The sequence below is a fragment of the Mesoplodon bidens genome, assembly GCF_964165515.1.
Source record: "Mesoplodon bidens genome assembly, chromosome: 4".
NCBI classification, from domain to species: domain Eukaryota; kingdom Metazoa; phylum Chordata; class Mammalia; order Artiodactyla; family Ziphiidae; genus Mesoplodon; species Mesoplodon bidens.
In genome coordinates this window covers 9,613,095-9,631,075 of record NC_138160.1, presented here as the reverse complement: position 1 = coordinate 9,631,075, position 17,981 = coordinate 9,613,095, and the positions used below count along the sequence as shown (strand labels likewise).

The 17,981-nt window shown below is 47.2% G+C and overlaps 1 protein-coding gene and 1 pseudogene across 4 annotated transcripts in view; both read right to left on the bottom strand.

Moving 5' to 3' along the window:
* The window catches only part of ANKRD33B (ankyrin repeat domain 33B), an 85,939-nt gene that overhangs the window by 1,811 nt on the left and 66,147 nt on the right, over positions 1-17,981 (bottom strand). For all 3 annotated transcript variants that reach the window (XM_081231734.1, XM_081231735.1, XM_081231736.1), the window contains one exon: positions 15,652-15,792. In XM_081231734.1, the coding sequence (XP_081087860.1) occupies positions 15,652-15,792 (141 nt within the window). The remainder of the gene's footprint in view (positions 1-15,651; positions 15,793-17,981) is intronic.
* LOC308616580 (son of sevenless homolog 2-like) lies at positions 10,302-14,712 on the bottom strand (annotated as a pseudogene). Its single transcript, XR_014017876.1, has 2 exons — positions 14,220-14,712; positions 10,302-13,998 (listed from the first exon to the last, which is right to left on the bottom strand). The product of XR_014017876.1 is annotated as a son of sevenless homolog 2-like (transcript).

The following is a 17,981-nucleotide window of genomic DNA, read 5'->3' as shown; positions in this document are numbered from 1 at the left end:
GTGCTCCACTTAATGGTCTATCTTTCCTAAATAAAACCCCCTAAACTCAGCACCTAAATCGTGGAATTTTTTTATAGAAATAAGATTTCATGGCTTTCCAGCAATGGACACACAATCAGACCACAAAGGTGCTTTGTAACACTTGGCAGATGATACTAGAATGTTCTAAAAATACTAACAGTAACTCACGGGCAAAGCATTCAGTGTCCTATTTATTTATCATCTCCCTTTTTCCTCCAAGATCTTTTGTGGGGACGATTATGGTTCTTATCTTACAGGAAACGTGTGGTCCTTCACTTTTTGTGCCGGTGGTTAGTTGGTTGTGGGTCGTGGGCTTCTCCAGGACAGAGGCAGTTTAAGCAAAAGCGTAGTCATTTTTGCTTCCTTAACACATATAGTTCTGGCTGGTAGGAGGCATGCATTTAATAAACGTTTCTTACAGAATGGATGGTGGTCCCAGTGGCTGAGGGCACTGCTGGTGACCTCGAAGCTGGTAAGAGAGAAGTGCTCAGACCTGGGTCCTGACCCTCAGCTGCCTGCACTTCCCACCACCCTGCTGGGGGGCTCTTCCTCTGTGACACTTTTCTGTGTCAACAGGGCCAGGGTCTAGTACTCAGGGACTTAATCCAACACTAATCTAGGTGCGCTGTGAAGGTGTTTTGTAGGCGCGGTTAGCATCCACAACTGGTTGACTTTAAGTCCAGATTACCACCCAAAATGTGGGTGAGCCTCGTCCAAGGTCTTAGGAGCAAAAGCTGAAGTTTCCTGGAGAAGAAAGAATTCAGCCTGAAGACTGCAGCATCCACTCCTGCCCAAGTCTCCAGCCCGCTGGCCTGTCCTACAGATTCCAGGCTTACCAACCCCCCAGATCGCGTGAGCCAATTCCCTAAAATAAATCTCTTAATATATATCTCCCATCGGTTCTGTCTTTCTGCAGGACAGAGGCTGCACCTCCTACATCCTCACGGTCTCCCTTACACTGGTCACTTCCTTAATAAGTCTCCTCCATACCAGCCACTGCCCCCTCAATATTGCAAAGTTAAACTTCAGCTCAACTTGATAAAATGTTCATAAGTTTCAGCTTGGTAGTAAAATAGAAATTAATCAGGGATTGCTGTTCAATTAATCTTGGTCCAATCCCAGCCAAACATACAGTTAAAAATCATTCAGGATTTCAAGTCCCATTAGTCATATTTCCACTGGCAAAGCAATGTGGGAACAGGGCAATTATCTAGTCTACCCAGGGACCAGGCCCGGCAGAAGCTTCTGCATTTACATCCCACAGAGACCGGGGTGTCCGACATGCGATGGCTGGTGAATACGAACGAGAGCAGCAGGGGGTCTCAGCGACTTCCCCACCCCATAGCCCTCAGTGGCCCCATGGCTGAGGCAGACCCAGCTCACCTGAGCTCGCCCGGTAATGCTCTTAATTCTGTGACACGTTAAAGAACATATCAGAAGAGTGGTAATTACTGGGAACTGGAAATCAGGATGGAACTCATTAGCTACAGTACAATTTATAAACGGACTCAAATGAAAAGGGTGCAGTAAAAATGTCATTGCAAAAAACAGATGACATATTAAACCTTAATTCGTTGCACGTTACTTAAAAAAGGAGCAAACTGAAAAATTAAAATCTTAATGAACGCTGCTTGAAAGAGACATTTTTCAAATGCTAATGGAAAACGAAAGGAACAGCTGTCAAAAGTTGAGTGCACCTCTTCCTTTTCAAAATCATCTTGGAAAATACAAACACTGTAAAGAACAGAGGCCATTCTGACTGTAATGCAGCTCAAGAATCTGCGTCATGCTATAAATGAGGGATTCACTTCCTTAAGAAAGTACTATTAAGGGTAATATTAAAGGCCTGGGCATAGTCATTAAATCATGAAAGGCAAGTACTGACGATTAGCACGTTATATCTTTCAGAGAATACGGAGCACCTCTGAAAGGCCAAAGTACCCATCGCCTGTCCAAGAGGCGATCGGCATCCTCATCCCCCACCCCATGTTGTTTCGCCCAGGGCTCCAGCCGTGTAAAGGCTGGCCTCCTGCCAATGAGTCCATTTGCTGCCACGTTGAGTGCTGTGAGCTGTCTATACAGAATCCTCTATTTTATTAAAGGCAGCAACTACTCAGTTCTAGACAATGCATCATGACTGGTCTATCTCTGAGTTTCAAAATTTGGCAATACTGACATTTGGGGCCAGATGACTATTTGTTTTGGGGACTGTAGGGCTTTTAACAGCATCCCTGTTCTCTGTGCACTAGATGCCAGTAGCACTCCACCAGTTGTGACAACCAAAAATGTCCCCTGGGGGATCACTCACATCCCCACCCCACTGAGGATTATAGTTCTAACCTCGATGACCTGCCATCTTGTTCCCCATTCTCCCAGTCTCCCTTACAGCTGGTCAGTGAGCCCCAAAGAGAAGGCTGTTGCACCCTGATCAAAGGGACTGATGAATCTGAGGCCTGGAGCTCTGGTGACCATCGTGCAATCATGAGGTGACCAGTCGACACACTGGCAGGTGGCTGGGGGGCCGTGTGGAGCTGAGTGGACAAGAGGAAGAAAACTGGGTCTGTGATGCCCTCACGAAGTCCAGGGCCATGCTCTGCATGGTGACTTCCAGTAGGTGAGACAGACAGACACTTGCTTTCTTTAAGCCACTGTCAAGTCAGGATTTCTGTTACTGGAAGCAGAAAGCATTGTAAAAGGGACTAAAGGAAAACAATCTACCTTCCGTTGCTCATTCTTAGGATACTTTCCCCCAACAGTCAAGGCCAGGTACATGGGACCAGCAGGAGGCAGGCAGAGCCCAGGGTGCGTCACTTCCTTTCCTATTTATCTATAAGCCCCCATCACCATGTTATCTATAAGCCCCCATCCCCATGTTTTCTTATCTATAAGCCCCTATCCCCATGTTTTCTTATCTATAAGCCCCCATCCCCATGTTTTCTTATCTATAAGCCCCCATCCCCATGTTATCTTATCTATAAGCCCCCATCCCCATGTTATCTACCCTTCAGAGCCCCAATCTGGTCCCCCTCCTGCCGAGAGACCCTTCTGGTCATGTTAGATAGTTAGAGGTGAGCAGGTCCCTGCCCCATCCTGGACGGGGTCATCTTTCCCTCCCCCACCTGGACACCAGTGATTAGAACATGCCCAGAGAGCCTCCCTTTTGTGGTCAAGGACCGTTAAGTCTCCAGCCTTATCAAGACCAAACAAGATAAAACCGCCAGCACAGGTTGGTGCAGGCATACCAAGACCTAAAAGGTGACTCAGAGTACCCCGGGGTTCATTACGCTGTGTTTGTAATAAATTAGCATTGCTGTTTCTGCACCCATCACCCTTCTGTGGGTTTTGCTCGGGTGCCTGTGGGTAAGCACCTGCGCAGAAGGAAGAAGTTATATAACCTAAAGCTGTCAATCAGCTCAGCGGTCAAATGATCCAGGACCTGAGGGGCTTTCCACTGCTCTGAAAAACCAACCCCAGCCCTACCACGGGGCTGCTTCCAGTTTCCAAACAACCCCGCGTCCCTTCTCTCTCTCCAGTGTACTTTTGCTTTGCTTAATAAAAAACTCTTGCTACTTAAAACTGCTCTATGTCTCTGGACTGAATTCTTTCTCTTCGAGAGGACGAGAACCAAGGGAATCGCCATTTTCCGCCGGTGACAGCCACACAAGACCACTGTGGACCAGTCTTTACAGGCCTCCTCCTGTGCTATCTGTGGCCTGTATCTTGGGCACTTGGGGTATACTCAGGATGCAGGGTCACAGGGAAGAGCCCTTGAAGGGGGTGGGGCAGGTGATCCCACCCTACCCTCAGGCATTTCAGTCTTTCAGAGGGTCTCAGCAGGGCTCAAGCCCACAGCCTGCAGGGTAGCCAGCTAACGAGCTCACACTGGTACGTTTTCCAGTCTTCCCAATCTGGCTTCCTTAAGCCTGACCGGCTTCCAAGGGTGACTTTCCAGAACAACCACTTGCCCCCTTGTCTCACGGTTGGCTCTCATGGGTGCCCAGGCTAAAACAGCGCCCTTGGTGACATGAAATGCCTGATTTTTAGCCCTTTCTCTGCCCAAGAACTTGACACTATTCCAACTTAGTCACAGAAAATGCATGTTTTCCTCTGTAAACAGAAAGAAACCTCTCTGGTGATGTCATATCCTTCGGCTTTCCAGACACACATAGTCAGGTCTTGCCTAAGACAAGGATGAGCACACGAAGTACAGCGGGAGTGCCTCTGCTCTCTGTTCATTAAACGAGCCTCCTACACGTTCCTTTCCGTCTGCTTTGCTGCCCGGAATCCCAGAGAGATTCAAGGCTTCTGTTTGCTTGTTTTTGCTACCCAAGTGCCGCAGCAATGACACCAACACCTCAGGTATGAAAGCCAGCTCTCTTAAGCCAGTCTGGAACCTGCCAACCTCCACCGGCTTCTGCTTCTCTTCAGAGACAATCAGGGCTTCCCTCATATGGCTTCTAAGAGCCATTTATTAAATACACCTGTCTCTTGGGGGCATTAATATTCCACTGAATTAACAAGGCTCTGCAGCCCTATCCCCAACCCCTGGGATCTCAACAGCAGAGCTGACGTTACTCCTTGGGACGCCAAAAACCAAAGAGCCAATATATCAGCTGTTCAGAACTTGGTTATATATATATTTTTTAATTTATTTATTTTATTTATTTATTCTTGGCTGCGTTGGGTCTTCATTGCTGCGCGCGGGCTTTCTCTAGTTGCGGCGAGTGGGGGCTACTCTTCCTTGCGGTGTGCGGGCTGCTCGTTGCAATGGCTTCTCTTGTTGCGGAGCACGGGCTCTAGGCGCGTGGGCTTCAGTAGTTGTGGCACGTGGGCTCAGTAGTTGTGGCTTGTGGGCTCTAGAGCACAGGCTCAGTAGTTGTGGCCCACAGGCTTAGTTGCTCCGCAGCATGTGGGATCCTCCAGGACCAGGGCTCGAACCCGTGTCCCCTGCATTGGCAGGTGGATTCTTAACCACTGCGCCACCAGGGAAGCCCGAGAACTTGGTTATATTTTTATCAAAAGCCTGAGTTCTGGTAATTCTGACACTATTTCGTTCGGCCCAACGAGGTAAGATAAGAGCTGATATGCACCTATAGTTTATGAACTATTGGAAAATCTAAACAGTCTAGGGGGGCACTCAATTCAATAATTCATTATTTCCAAAAGGAAATAGTTCTTATTGAATATTATGAAACTGCAACTCGGAAATTCAACCTAGGTGCAGAAAGACACTCAGGTTCAGAAGAACACGGCACTTGAAAAAATGAGAATGAGATACACAGTTTTATCCTAACTATTAACATGTAGTAATGCTCATGGCCTTTTGCTTTTAAAATGATCACAGGATGACCTGATTCTGTAAACATCAATCCAAAAGAAATACCCAGATTTTAGGATCTTTACAGCCTTAGTTTTTCTTAGTATTGATGAATTCAAACGGAAATAAGAAGACTTTAAAATACTGTTGCAAAGTGTTTAAACATTTCAACAAGTATTCTATCACTATGTACCAAACCCAGGAAAGGCATTCAATCACGTATTGTTTTTTCTTTTAAAACATACACACTCATCTGTAAGAAGAAAATGTGACCCACTATCCTGGGAAAAAGTATAAGGTAACTTAGTGGCAATAGTAAAAAATGAAAATATTCTGTAAGTTAAACAATAAAAGCCTTAGAGGGCAGCTCAAAAGCTCCCTGAAAAAGGTGTCAGATTTTCTTTTCACCTTTCCCTTCATTTCCCATTTACATTAGTTATATCAGTGGTTTTCAACAAGAGGCCACTTTCCCACTAGGGGACGTTTGGCAATGTCTAGAGATATTTTTGGTCATCAAAACTGGGGGGTGCTACAGTCATCTAGTGGGCACAGGCCAGGGATGCTGCTAAACATCCTACAACCCACAGGACAGCCCGACCACGAAGAATTATCTGGCCCCAAACATCAACAGTGCCAAGATTAAGAAACCTGAGTTACCCTCCATAAGAAAGTTTAAGTGTCTGATCACAAGGATATTTTCAAAGGGAAAAATATACCATAGTTTTTCATTCATTTAACACATAATAGTGAACACATAAAGTCACCAATAACCATGACAGCCAACAATAACGGACAGCTTCCTCCATGCCAGGCGAGCCCCCGAGAGCTGTCAAGTGTGAACTCACTCAATCCACACCATGACCTCCTGCAGTAACTACTGACATTCACTGAAATTTATAGACGAAACAGGCCCATAGCAGGAGGTGACTGGCCCTGGGTATAGAGGGGCTGAATGGTGGGGCTGGAATTTGAAACCAGGGGTCCTGATTTCCAAGTTGGTTCTATTGGCCATTCTGCTCTGACCAGGTACAGTTCAGGAACAGAGGCACTAGAGGTCTGCACTCGTGTGGATTATTCTAGACTTTGATGGGGTTGTGCTCACGTTGACAGGAACAGAAAAGGTAGGGTATATAAAACTCAATGCCAAATTTATTATCCAAATAACTAAGGGAAAAGAAAAAAACACATTAGCATTGAACACACTGCCCTTAAGCAGGCCCATCTCTCGCGAGATCTGAAAGGTTCTGTGATCTGTAAATGCCTGAAACCTCTACCAGACTCAGGGGAAAAAATGACAGCAAATTCCATGCACGGTCCAGACTGATTAGAAGGCAATTAATCTGAAAACAAGAGGGTTTGTAATTCAAATTAATTCATTGGGGAAAATGCCTGGATTGACATCGAAAGTTTTTGGTTGTAAAAGTGAATTGCTAATTTACACTCAATTATAACTAGATCCAGAAGCAGTAAAAGCAGATGAAGCTCCCCCCAAAACACAAAAGTACCCTAATCACCATTAAATTAGGAGGAACCATCCCTCCCTGATGTCATTGATAAACCTTGTGGAAACGGCTATCTCACTTTAAAAAAATGAAACTGTCACTGAGTCAAAAGCACAACCAATGAGATTAATTTTAATTAGGATATTTTTTAATTCCAAGAAGGTTTTCATCTTCGAAGCCTCTGTCTTTGCTTACTGAATTTATTTTTCTTACAGCATCCCCTAAAACACTTCAGTCAAAGCAGGAGAAAAAAACAATCCAAAGTAGGTTTGTAACAAATCCTGTAACCCCAATCTAATCACAAGGAAAAAGACAGATGGGCTCAGGTTGGGGGACCAGTGTTCATTGGCCAGTGTCAAGACCAAGTCATGGACAAGGCATGAAGACTGAGCAACTTCCGGGGACCAGAACAGACTGGGGACATGTGACAACTCAGTGTGGGAGCCTGGCTGGGATGCTGGAACAGACAGGGGCCATCTGTGGAAGAACTGGTGACATCTGGATAAAGTCTGGACTTTAGTGACTTGTATTGTGCAGTTTCTGCCTCTCGGTAAGATGCTAACATGGTCGGGGGGGGGCGGTGCTGAGTCGAGGCTCTGTGGGTGCTCTCTCTACTATCTCTGTCGCTTTTCCATACACCTAAAATTATCCCCAGATGAAGGTTTATTTACAAAAAGAAGCAAGTTGTCTAAACAGAGCCACTAGCCCAGGCTGATGCCTGGAAGAATTTTAACGTGGTCCTCAAGATACTGAGACTGGAGGGGATGCCACCTCTCTGGGAGCTCGTAGAGCCAAGCAAGACCGGCTGAACCCAGTGCCAAGAACAAAAACAAAATAAACTAAGATAATGAAATTAAATAACGGCGACAACAGCATCTCCCACTGTTTGAGATGCTCCCTCTGCGCCTGACCCTGGGTGTGTGCTTCACATACATTTTCTCATTTTATTGTCAGAATAACCCAATGAGGTTGTGCCCTAACAATGATCATTAATTCCATTTTAGAGTGAGGGGGAAAACAACTAGAGATTAGTCACAAGGAATTCAGCTCAGTAGTTCCTTAAATATGTATAGCCCCAGAGAATTTACAAAGTGATGTATTTCATCCTCAGGGAGGTGGGGAAGAAGTCATTACTCCCATTTCACAGATGAGGACAGAGAGGCTCAGAGGAGGGGCTTCCCTCAAGATGATGAGGCCAAAAGGGCAAAGGGGGGCCTGCCGTGCTGGCCCAGCCTGAGAACATTCCAGTGTGATGCCAGGTAGAAAGAAACTGCCCCACACGGAGACCAAGACCCCTAAAACCAACTCCCACTCCCGCAATGTATGATGAACCTCTCTACCCAAAACTTTAATCCCTTTCTTGTCCCACTCCTATTCTTCTCAGGATCGATGCACATCAAAGAAAAGGGGGGATTGAAACCGAGCAGGACCCTGTGAGGCCTTCCCGGGTGCAAAAGCCCATCCATGTCCCCTGTTTCTTATTTGTAGAAAAAAAGCTTTAGTCTCCTAGGCCTTCCTCAAGTTCCAAAGAGCAGACTTAAGCAGTTAATGACCAGGACAACAGAGTCACAGGACTCCTAGTTCCTCCTGAAGGGATATAGGTGACAATCTGGTGCATATCTTTGAGTTGTTCTGCAGAAACTAAGACCCCCTCCCAGCGGAGGACGGTGACTCTATACTGACCACAAGCACTAGATCCCAGACCGGCTGGAACCCTAAGGTTGATGATTGAGACTCCTGAAGCGTCACCCTGTTACCTCACCACCAGCTGATCAGAAGGTCAACAAGCTGGTCAGGCAACCTACAACCCTCTCCCCTAACACTGTCTTTAAAAACCATTGCCTAAAAGCCATCAGGAGGTTCAGGTCTTCTGAGCATAAGCTGCCAGTACTCCTTGCTTGGTGCCCTGCAAATAAACCCTAACTTTGCTGTGAACACCCACCGTCAGAGTATGGCTTTCTGCACTGCAGGAACACAAGCCCTTGCTCAGTTACAACATCATATGACCACGTGACTCCACCCACCAGCAAGCAGACACCCGGGAAGGCTCCTGGGTAGACCCTGCCATCCCTTTGCCCACCTTCAATAGGACCATCTTGCCGGTGTCAAGACCAGAGCACACGTTTGTGAAGAAAAATGCAGGCAGGAGGAGGCTAGGGGGTGAAGAAACAGGAGGGCTGGCCTACGGGGTGACCAGTGCTGTGACCTCCCACCCACCCTGAAAGCAGGAGCTTTTTTTTTTCTTTCTTTTAAAAATTAAGACTGGGGTGATTTATTAATCTTGTTAGGAACTCTGATACAAAGCACAGTAAAAGGCCACAGACCAGTAAATAAACAATGTGGCTTTTGGCTACTTTACAACTGCTTCTACAGCACTAAGAGGAAAACACGCTTTTTCATCACTTAGAATGAAGGAATACAAATGGCAAATAAATGTTTTAATCACATCTCTGATTAAAAAGTTTAATAAAGCTTTAAGTGTCTGCTGGTTTAAATATTACCAACCTAAAAAAATACTTTAAAAATTTTTAGTTATCATGAGGTTTATAGAGAAAGTTACTTGGTTTTGAAGGCAATGCAGTTGGTTCCTATGTCATAAGAAACGTATCCTCCGGCTTTATGAATTAGTAAAGTAGCAGACTGTACTACAGGCCTTGAGTCACATAAATTTATATAGGTTATTAGCATTATCTTTAAATGTACAATATAAACAAAACTGTACATGTATGGCATATCAACTTTGTTTTCCAAAACAATAGGCAACTCATTAGCTAAAGACACCATAGTCTGCAAAAACAAAAAGGCACATCTGTATAAGATATATGCCCTTTTTTCCTCTATGATTGGGTTAGGTAGTCTGTTTACACTTCGACAAAACAATAAACATAGTGCATTCTATTATTTTCGTTCTATTTTTCACTTTTGTCTTCAGCAGCAAATTCTGGCTTTAAAGACATGGCATTAAGGAGTTTAAGAACAGTGGGTGTTATTCACGATCTTCCTAAATGTAAAAACTAGACGTAAAAACTGGAAGATGGTCAAAGAGGCTTAAAAATCAGTATCACCACACACCCCCTATATGTGTATAAATTCACTGCCTTAAAAAGTCATGTTACTCAAATTTGAAAAATTCCACAAATGCACTATCCACTTTCAATGCAATCAAGGTCACTTTAAACCATATTTTAGCAGAGTCTACAGTGCAATATAAATTCTTTATACTGGCCTTTGGGCAGCACTGAGGATCCAAGACAAGGCAATGCTACTGATCACCTGAGGATAATGGTAAAGGACTTCTGTATTTTTATTTTTCCAATTTTTAAAAGCTTATTTGATCAGTAGCATTTTTGTAAGAACATTATTTTTAAAAAGTACTAAAATACTATGACTTTTTTGAATAAAATTTTAAAAAACTGTACAAATACCATTCCAGTGTCAATGACTACTACATATGGCTAGGGTCATTGAGGAGTTTCTGCATTTTCTAGCAAAGGTCTCTACAATGGGGGGTACGAAAGCTCCCGTTTGTAAGTGTTTGGTGGCAGTTTTGGTAGGTGAGGGCTTGAATTCTGCCTTGGTGGAACAGGGGGAGCTTGAGGATGAGCAAGATTATTTTGACTAGAATTGAGCACATAGCATCGACGTGGTACCCTTGGAGATGGTGTGCTAGGAGGAGTGTTTGGAGAATTTGGACATGTACTAACGTCTCTGAACCAGTCTGGGTCTCTGTGAAGATGTCCCAGTGGAGGTGGCTGAAGAATAAATGGACAGTTTATAAAGTGTTCTGGAGGCCAAAGGGGAACTGGTAGAGGGGTATCAGGAAGAGGATCTCTCAGCGGCAGCGGTGGTGGACAATGCAGAGGCCTGTCAAATGCACCAGTAGGAGCAGGAACTCTGGGTTTTACCTTTGGAGGAGGAGGCTGTCTTGGCAGAATAGCAGGGGGTCATCATCAGATTTCATAGTTCCCTTGGAATTTGAAGCATCATGATCAAATTTTTTTCGAGGAGGAATCAGTGGCTCTTCACTTAGTTTATGTAAACTACCACACGAACTAAAGAAAGACTTTGAATGAGGCAAGAAGACTGGAGCAAAGATGCTATTGCTTCCACAGGAACCGTTGAGATCCACATCTAAAAACACACTAAGGTCTGAAGAAGCAGATACTGGTGGAGCAGATGGTGTATTTGGAGAGGTTGGTGCTGACACTGTTGATTCAAGCTCTGTTTCAGCAATCCGACTAAAGCTTATTTTACATGGTTCTCTTTCTAATGGTGTTGGATGACCTCATAAAGTACCTGAGGGAGAGCCATGTCGGCCTGTATTAGGCCTTATTCCAGGAGAATTTAAAGAGAAAGTTGATTTCCTAGGAAATCGAGGTGGCTGTTTGCAGTTTCAGGGTTCAAGTTCTAGTGACTTGTTGAACAAATAATCTGTAAACTCTTTTTCAGAAGCATTTCCTGTGGGGTTAAGGTTTTCAAAGAACCTCCTCATTTCCGGTTCTATCCAGAAACAGTAAGGTTGATTCTGATATTGCTGAATTTCTCCAGTAATTTCAGCTATTTTCCTCCTCTTACTGAAATTGATTAAATCTTTCCCTTTCTTTTTTAAAAAATTATTCCCTTCTTCAGTCTTCAGAATATTTGTTAAATATATTCCAAAAAAAGGCACACAAGGTGGATTGATTAAGTTTCACTAGATATTTTTTTAATGATCTTGACTTAATTCCGTAGCTTCATCCAAAATTTTCCTTTTTCTTTCCTCAAAGGTATGATCTAGTCTATAGACTGATACTGAATTTACTGCACTGACGATCTCTAATACACCACTGAAATTAATCAAATCTTGAAAAACTTGCAGAATTTCTATAATTCTACTTAGTACTGCCACCCATTCCTCAAAATTTTCTGCTTCCACAATGCACTTTTCAAACCAGAGAGTGAGATTTGTGGTGTGGCGAATCATTTTTAATAAATTTGGAGAATTTATTTCTTTATCTTCTTTGGTCCATACACTCCCTACAAGTTCAGAAGGTTGAACTTTCCTGTAGAGATCAGATTCCAAAAGTGTCAGCTGATGTGCAGTTTCTATTGGATGAAGTGTCATGAGATCAAACGTTTCAAACTGTCCTGGTCTGCTGACATGCCATTCAATTGGTGGAGGTGGACTTTCAAAAGTAATATTATGGCTTATTCCATTTGCCTGAGCTTGTTTCTTCCTCTTGATTATCTTAGCAATTGACTCTACCCATTTCTTCATAGCTTTCCCTCTTACACTAGAAATGAAGGATTCTAGTCTTTCAAGCAACTCCAAGTCCCTTTCAAAGTCATAAAAATGGTGTTCAACCCAGTGCCGAAACACATTTAAGATCCTAAATTGTACTGGCTAGACGTATTCCTTGCGAAACACTTTAAGGTCTGCACTGACTGGCTGCTTGCCTTTCTCTACTGCCAATTTATCTGCTTCAGTAGGTTCTGGCTCTGGAATTTCAAATCGTTCAATCAGTAAGCTTAGCAATTCTTGTGGTTTACAAAATGAATGATATGTAGTAAGAAAGTGTGAACAAAACTGGGATCTGCATACATGTGACATGTTAACCTTTCAATTAATTTCACCACAGCTCCTCCTTTAATAATGGGGATTCCACTTCTACTTTGCAAGTTGTCTTCAAAAACAATGTTTTCCTCAGAGTCTTTTACCACAAAACGATACACTTCAGGACTCGGTAATCTAAGTGGTTGCTCATTTTCTTCCTTCAATAATACTGAATCTAGCATTCGATCTAGAGTACTATGATAATGAAGAGAAATAAGTGCTGCCGTCCAATTCTTTTTCTCTTCATCAGACTTAGCAGCAAATATTATGCTGTTTTCATCTTTGGATACTAATTCAAAAGCATGTTTGCACTCACAAGTATCTTCTTTATCACAGATTTGTATTTTCCTCATGACAAATTTTTCTTTTAATCTGTATTCTGTACTACTGTATCCTGGAAGGTGTGACTGGCTATGATTGGGTTTGCAGCTAATCACTAAGCCATCAAAGAGAAAAATATGCCATTCGTGTTTAGCACCAATTCTTGTCAATGGGCCTTCCATAATAAATTCATTACAACACTGTCCAATATTTTTGCCTTCCCATTCATCTATGTTTTTCTGAATTTCATTCATTTTTTTTAATAGCCAGGTGCTTGCTTCTTAATTGACGATTATAAAAAAGGGCAAACAGGATCCCCAGGTCAGCATCTAGGTGAATACTGCTTGTAAATTCAGTCCACACTACCTTGGAGATTCATGAGAGCAGTAATAGCTTGGTTCAAACATTCTCTGTCTTCATGCTCTTCACTACATGCTTTCAATTGCTTTAATAATTCAAATTAGTGCCAACAATGATATACTGGCACCAGCATAAGGCGTGGAAGGACATAACGAACTGCCTCTTTAAAACCATCAGCAGGGCCTCCCTGGTGGCGCAGTGGTTGAGAGTCCGCCTGCCGATGCAGGGGACACGGGTTCGTGCCCCGGTCTGGGAGGATCCCATATGCCGCGGAGCGGCTGGGCCCGTGAGCCATGGCCGCTGGGCCTGCGCGTCCGGAGCCTGTGCTCCGCAACGGGAGAGGCCACGGCAGTGAGAGGCCCGCATACCGCAAAAAGAAAAAAAAAAAAAAAAAAAAAACATCAGCAATGGACTGAAAGTGTAGAGCCACTGCAGGTCTGGCCATCAACTTACTGAAACGTTCATTAAATTTTGGTGAAAGAATATCCTGTGATAATGTTTCATAAGGATCAAATGCTTGTTCCTCAGCCAAATCTTCAAAACAGCTTCCAGCTAACGGATGAGGGCTGCTTTCATCAGTCATTTCAACTGTGTCTTCAATTAAACCTAAAAGTTTCACGGTCAATTCATGTACATCTAAAATGTTACTGAAAATCTTTTCAATATCAGAAGGTTTAAACAGCTTTCTGTCAGAAAGAAAAGCTTCTCAAAACACTTTTATGATCATATTTAGTTCCTGTAGATACTGTCTTTCTTCTGCAATTTCAGTTCTGACAAGGTCATAGTAGTTTAATTCACCTGAAGAACTAGGTTCATCTTCACAAAGAGAAACCAAGCCTATAGCATCCTGATCAAACATGTCCATCAAAACCTTATCTGCAGGGCTTCCCTGGTGGCGCAGTGGTTGAGAGTCCGCCTGCCGATGCAGGGAACACGGGTTCGTGCCCCAGTCCGCGAAGATCCCACATGCCGTGGAGCGGCTGGGCCCGTGAGCCATGGCCGCTGAGCCTGCGCATCCGGAGCCTGTGCTCCGCAACGGGAGAGGCCACAACAGTGAGAGGCCCGTGTACCGCAAAAAAAAAAAAAAAAAAAATTATCTGCATACATTGACACTTTAATGTCCTGTTGGGATATTTCATAATGTCGGATATTAAATACATAATTACCAGCCAATTTCAAAATATCAGCTGAGATATACTCTAGTACAGCCACAATATATAGGGACACATGGTAGTCCACTTTGTACCCTAAAACTTCCTTCAATGAAAGATGGATTTTGTCCACAGGCAGTAAGAGAGGATTCCTTCATTTTCGTTTCTCTACGGCAGACTGTGCATCAGCAACAGCCCATTTATCCACTGGATGAGGAAAGGTCTTTTGAACTCGTTCCTCCACATCTTGAACAGTCCTTGGTTGGGCCATGCATAATTTATTAAGCAGCTGAAAAATCAGCTCTTCAGCATAATAGACTCTTCATTGGCTGAGAGATTGGGATGTACTTGCTCCTGAACCTTCCGCACAGCCGAGACCAACAGTCCCCGCCATTTCGGACTGTTCTCTTCGCTGACGAACTCGTAGGGCTGCGGCGCCTGCGGCATGGCCCTGGCGGCAGCGCCTCCGCATCGGGGGCGGTCCGCGGGCCGAAAACGGCCGGGCCGGTGGCCTGACAGGCAGGGCGCGGGCCGCCTCGCCTCGCCGGCCGCCGCCGCCTCCTGCCCGGGCCGCGGCTACGGCCGAGGCGGCTCGGAGGCGGCGCCGGCGGGCGGGGGCTCCGGGGGCGGCTTCCTCGGCCCCGCGGCCTCGCCTAGTGCAGCGTCCGCAGAGGAAGCGCGGCGGCCCGTGAACCCGGACGGCCCCCGGCTGCGACCGAAGCGGCGGCCTCCTTTCCCCGCGGCGCTGGCCTGCTTCTCGGGCGGCTCCTCCTCCTCTGTCTGGGTTCGCAACCCGGCGGGGGTACAGCTGGCCTCTCCCCTGCTCGGACTCCCGCTACGGCCGGGGCAGGAAGGGAGCGGCGGCGGCGGCAGCGGCGGCGGCTTGTCTCCTCATCGCCTCATCTCCGCCCTCCCAACCGGCAACGCCGCCCTGCCCGGCCCACCCGAGTCACCTCCAGAGGGCCCTGGAGACAGGCCGGGAGCGCGCGTCGGGCGAGAGAGCCACACTGGCGTGCACAGTGCTGGCCGCCGCCGCCGCCGCCGCCCCTTCAGCAGCCGCGCACAGCGCCCCCGGGCCGCCGCCAAGCGCCAGGCCCCAGCCAGCGCGGCTCGCCCAGCCCCCCCGCCCCGCGCTCATTATCCCGTGTAGCTGGAGCAGCCCCGCACGGAGCATGCGCGCCGCGGAGCGGGCCGGAGCTTTTGTTTTTGTTTCAACTCGGATTATGACAGCCATACCTCTCAACAAAGAAACGTTACTTTGCTGCATCCACTAGGCTTGGTTTCTATGGGGGGGGGGAATTCATCCCTTCAACACATATTCTTTAAAGGAGCCAACTCAGCATTTCCCGGGACCCTGGGACTGCATGGGCACAGGTGGGGACGTACCTGCTAGCATCAGGGCTCGGATGCACTCCGTTCGGCCCTGCATGGCGGCTTTCATCAGGGCCGTGAACCCAAACACGTTCCTCCTTTCAAGGTCAAGGCCGGGGAAATAGTTCAACAAGTAGTTGGTGATGGTGGCGTGCCCTGCAAAGAGAAATACACACATGTATGGACCACACGCCACAAAGAGCGGGCATTCCAGCGGCCTTCCTACACAGAGGGAAACGTGGCATGGTCCACCGCTCTGGGGTGTGTGTGTGTGTGTGTGTGTGTGTGTGTGTGTGTGTGTGCGCGCGCCTCTCAGGCCGCAAAAAATAATTCTCAGGAGTCCAGGAAACGAGAAGACAGCGGGCCCTGCTCCGGCCATGCCGTTGCTGCTCTGGTGCATTACGCCCTCCTGCCACGCCACTTGGAAGCCCAGCTGTCCCATCAACCTGTTGAGGAGGGAATGTGGGGAGCAGGGACACTGCGGGGGTGGCGTGGGCAAACCCGAGCTGGCCTGACGCAGACGCCGGCTGGTCAGCGGGGAGGCCCTGCACGCTGTCGGCGCCCGGCAGGAGACGCCGAGGTAAAACAGAAGATGAACCTCGGAGCCATTTCCCAGAACTCCAGAGCCTCAGGGAGGAGAAAGTCTTCATCTCATCATCAGAACAACAGGATATGCCAGTGCACACTGCCACCCTATCACCGCTCAGAGGGCTGTCTCTCTCTCTCTCTCTCACACACACACACACACACACAGAGGCAGGGAACCCAGGGAGTATTGCTAACCAGACCCTTATCCATAAACCCAAGCAGGTAAAAATATTCATTTCAGAATATAGATTTCTCCCCTTTATCGTCTCGCACTTCCAAAAAAGGGCCTGATTTTCTGCTCACTCCCAGAGGGTTTTCAAAAAGCCCACGCACTCTTGGATAGCGGTGAATAAGGAGAACATCACGTAACAAGCAGTGTTCCCAGGATGCTCCTGGCTCACCCAGAGAAAGATCCTCAAACGACTCTTGTGCCACATAAAGAGGCTCTGGAGTCAAATGCCCATGCTGCCCGAAGCCCACTGACCACATTTATTAAGTCCTCGAGTGAAATGACACGCCACCCTCCCCCCCAGAAAACTCTTTAGTCCCTTAGAACAGGGTGTCAACCTTGGCACTATTGACCCCTGGGGCCGGATTATTCTTTGTTGTAAGGCTCTTCTGTGCAGTGTGGGATGGGTAGCAGCATCCCTGGGCTCCACCCACTAGACGCCAGTAGCTACCATACCCCTCCTCCCTCCCAGGTAGGACAACCAAAAATGTGTCCAGACGTTGTCAGATATCCCCTATGGGGGCAAAATCACCCCTGTTGAGGGCCACTGTCCTAGAGGCTCAGATTTCAGGACCAAGGTGGGAGATGGCTTCCTCTCCTGTTCACCTTCTCCCTGACCCCTGACCCGCCAGCCTGCCCCTTGGTTGCCATTTCCATCCTGGCCCTAATCGTGACGGCTAACACACCTCGGGAGGGTGGGCAGTCTGCAGAAGCTCTCACCTGAGCCTGGATGGAGGGCCTGGGGACCCAGCCTCCGTCCTTACACGCCGAGGACTGGCTCAGAAATCCCGCCATCATCCCCACCCCACACATGCCCCCCGGAAGCCCCACTGTCGGGGCTGCAGGTGTGACGCCTGGTGGACACTGCACTGCGACTTCTGCTGCTAACTGGGCACCACTAGCTCCTCGCAGGGAGGCCTCTGCACCACGGAGAAGCCAGGACCCCTGAGGCTCCGCCCCGGGCTGCTATCAGGAAGCGCAATTGGTGAGACTGGACACATGGCAGAGGAGGTGAGGCCTCCTCCGGAGGGCGGGCAGCCATGGGACACAAGGTGCTCCCGAGATGCAGCCCCCCTTGCCCTGCAGACTGGGAGGCCGAGGGAGCGGAGGAGGCCCCCAGCACAGCAGCGTGGAGACCCCACCCCTCGCCTGCCACAGCGACTGTCTCCTGTGTCTCCTGGGCCTCCATCCGGGTCCTGCCAGTGCTGTGCACGCCCACCAGTAACTCCTCCCACGGCGGGAGCTCCGTCACCCCATCGCACGCCGACTGAGACAGACAGAGTGCAGGCGGGGACCCAGTTACCCTCCTTGAATGGCACCCAGACACTGCAGGCTGCTGGCCAAGCAACAGTACATCCTTCTCCTCAACTTCCAAGTTAAAAACGAAACGAGCAACAGAAACTAGAGTGTGGGCTCCTCCAGAAGCAGTGTCGTCCCCTCACCATGGACCTCAGCCCACCTCCTGAACTCATGGCAAAAATTATGTAGCTTTGTGACTTTCTGAGATAAGCACTGACTAATGTGATCG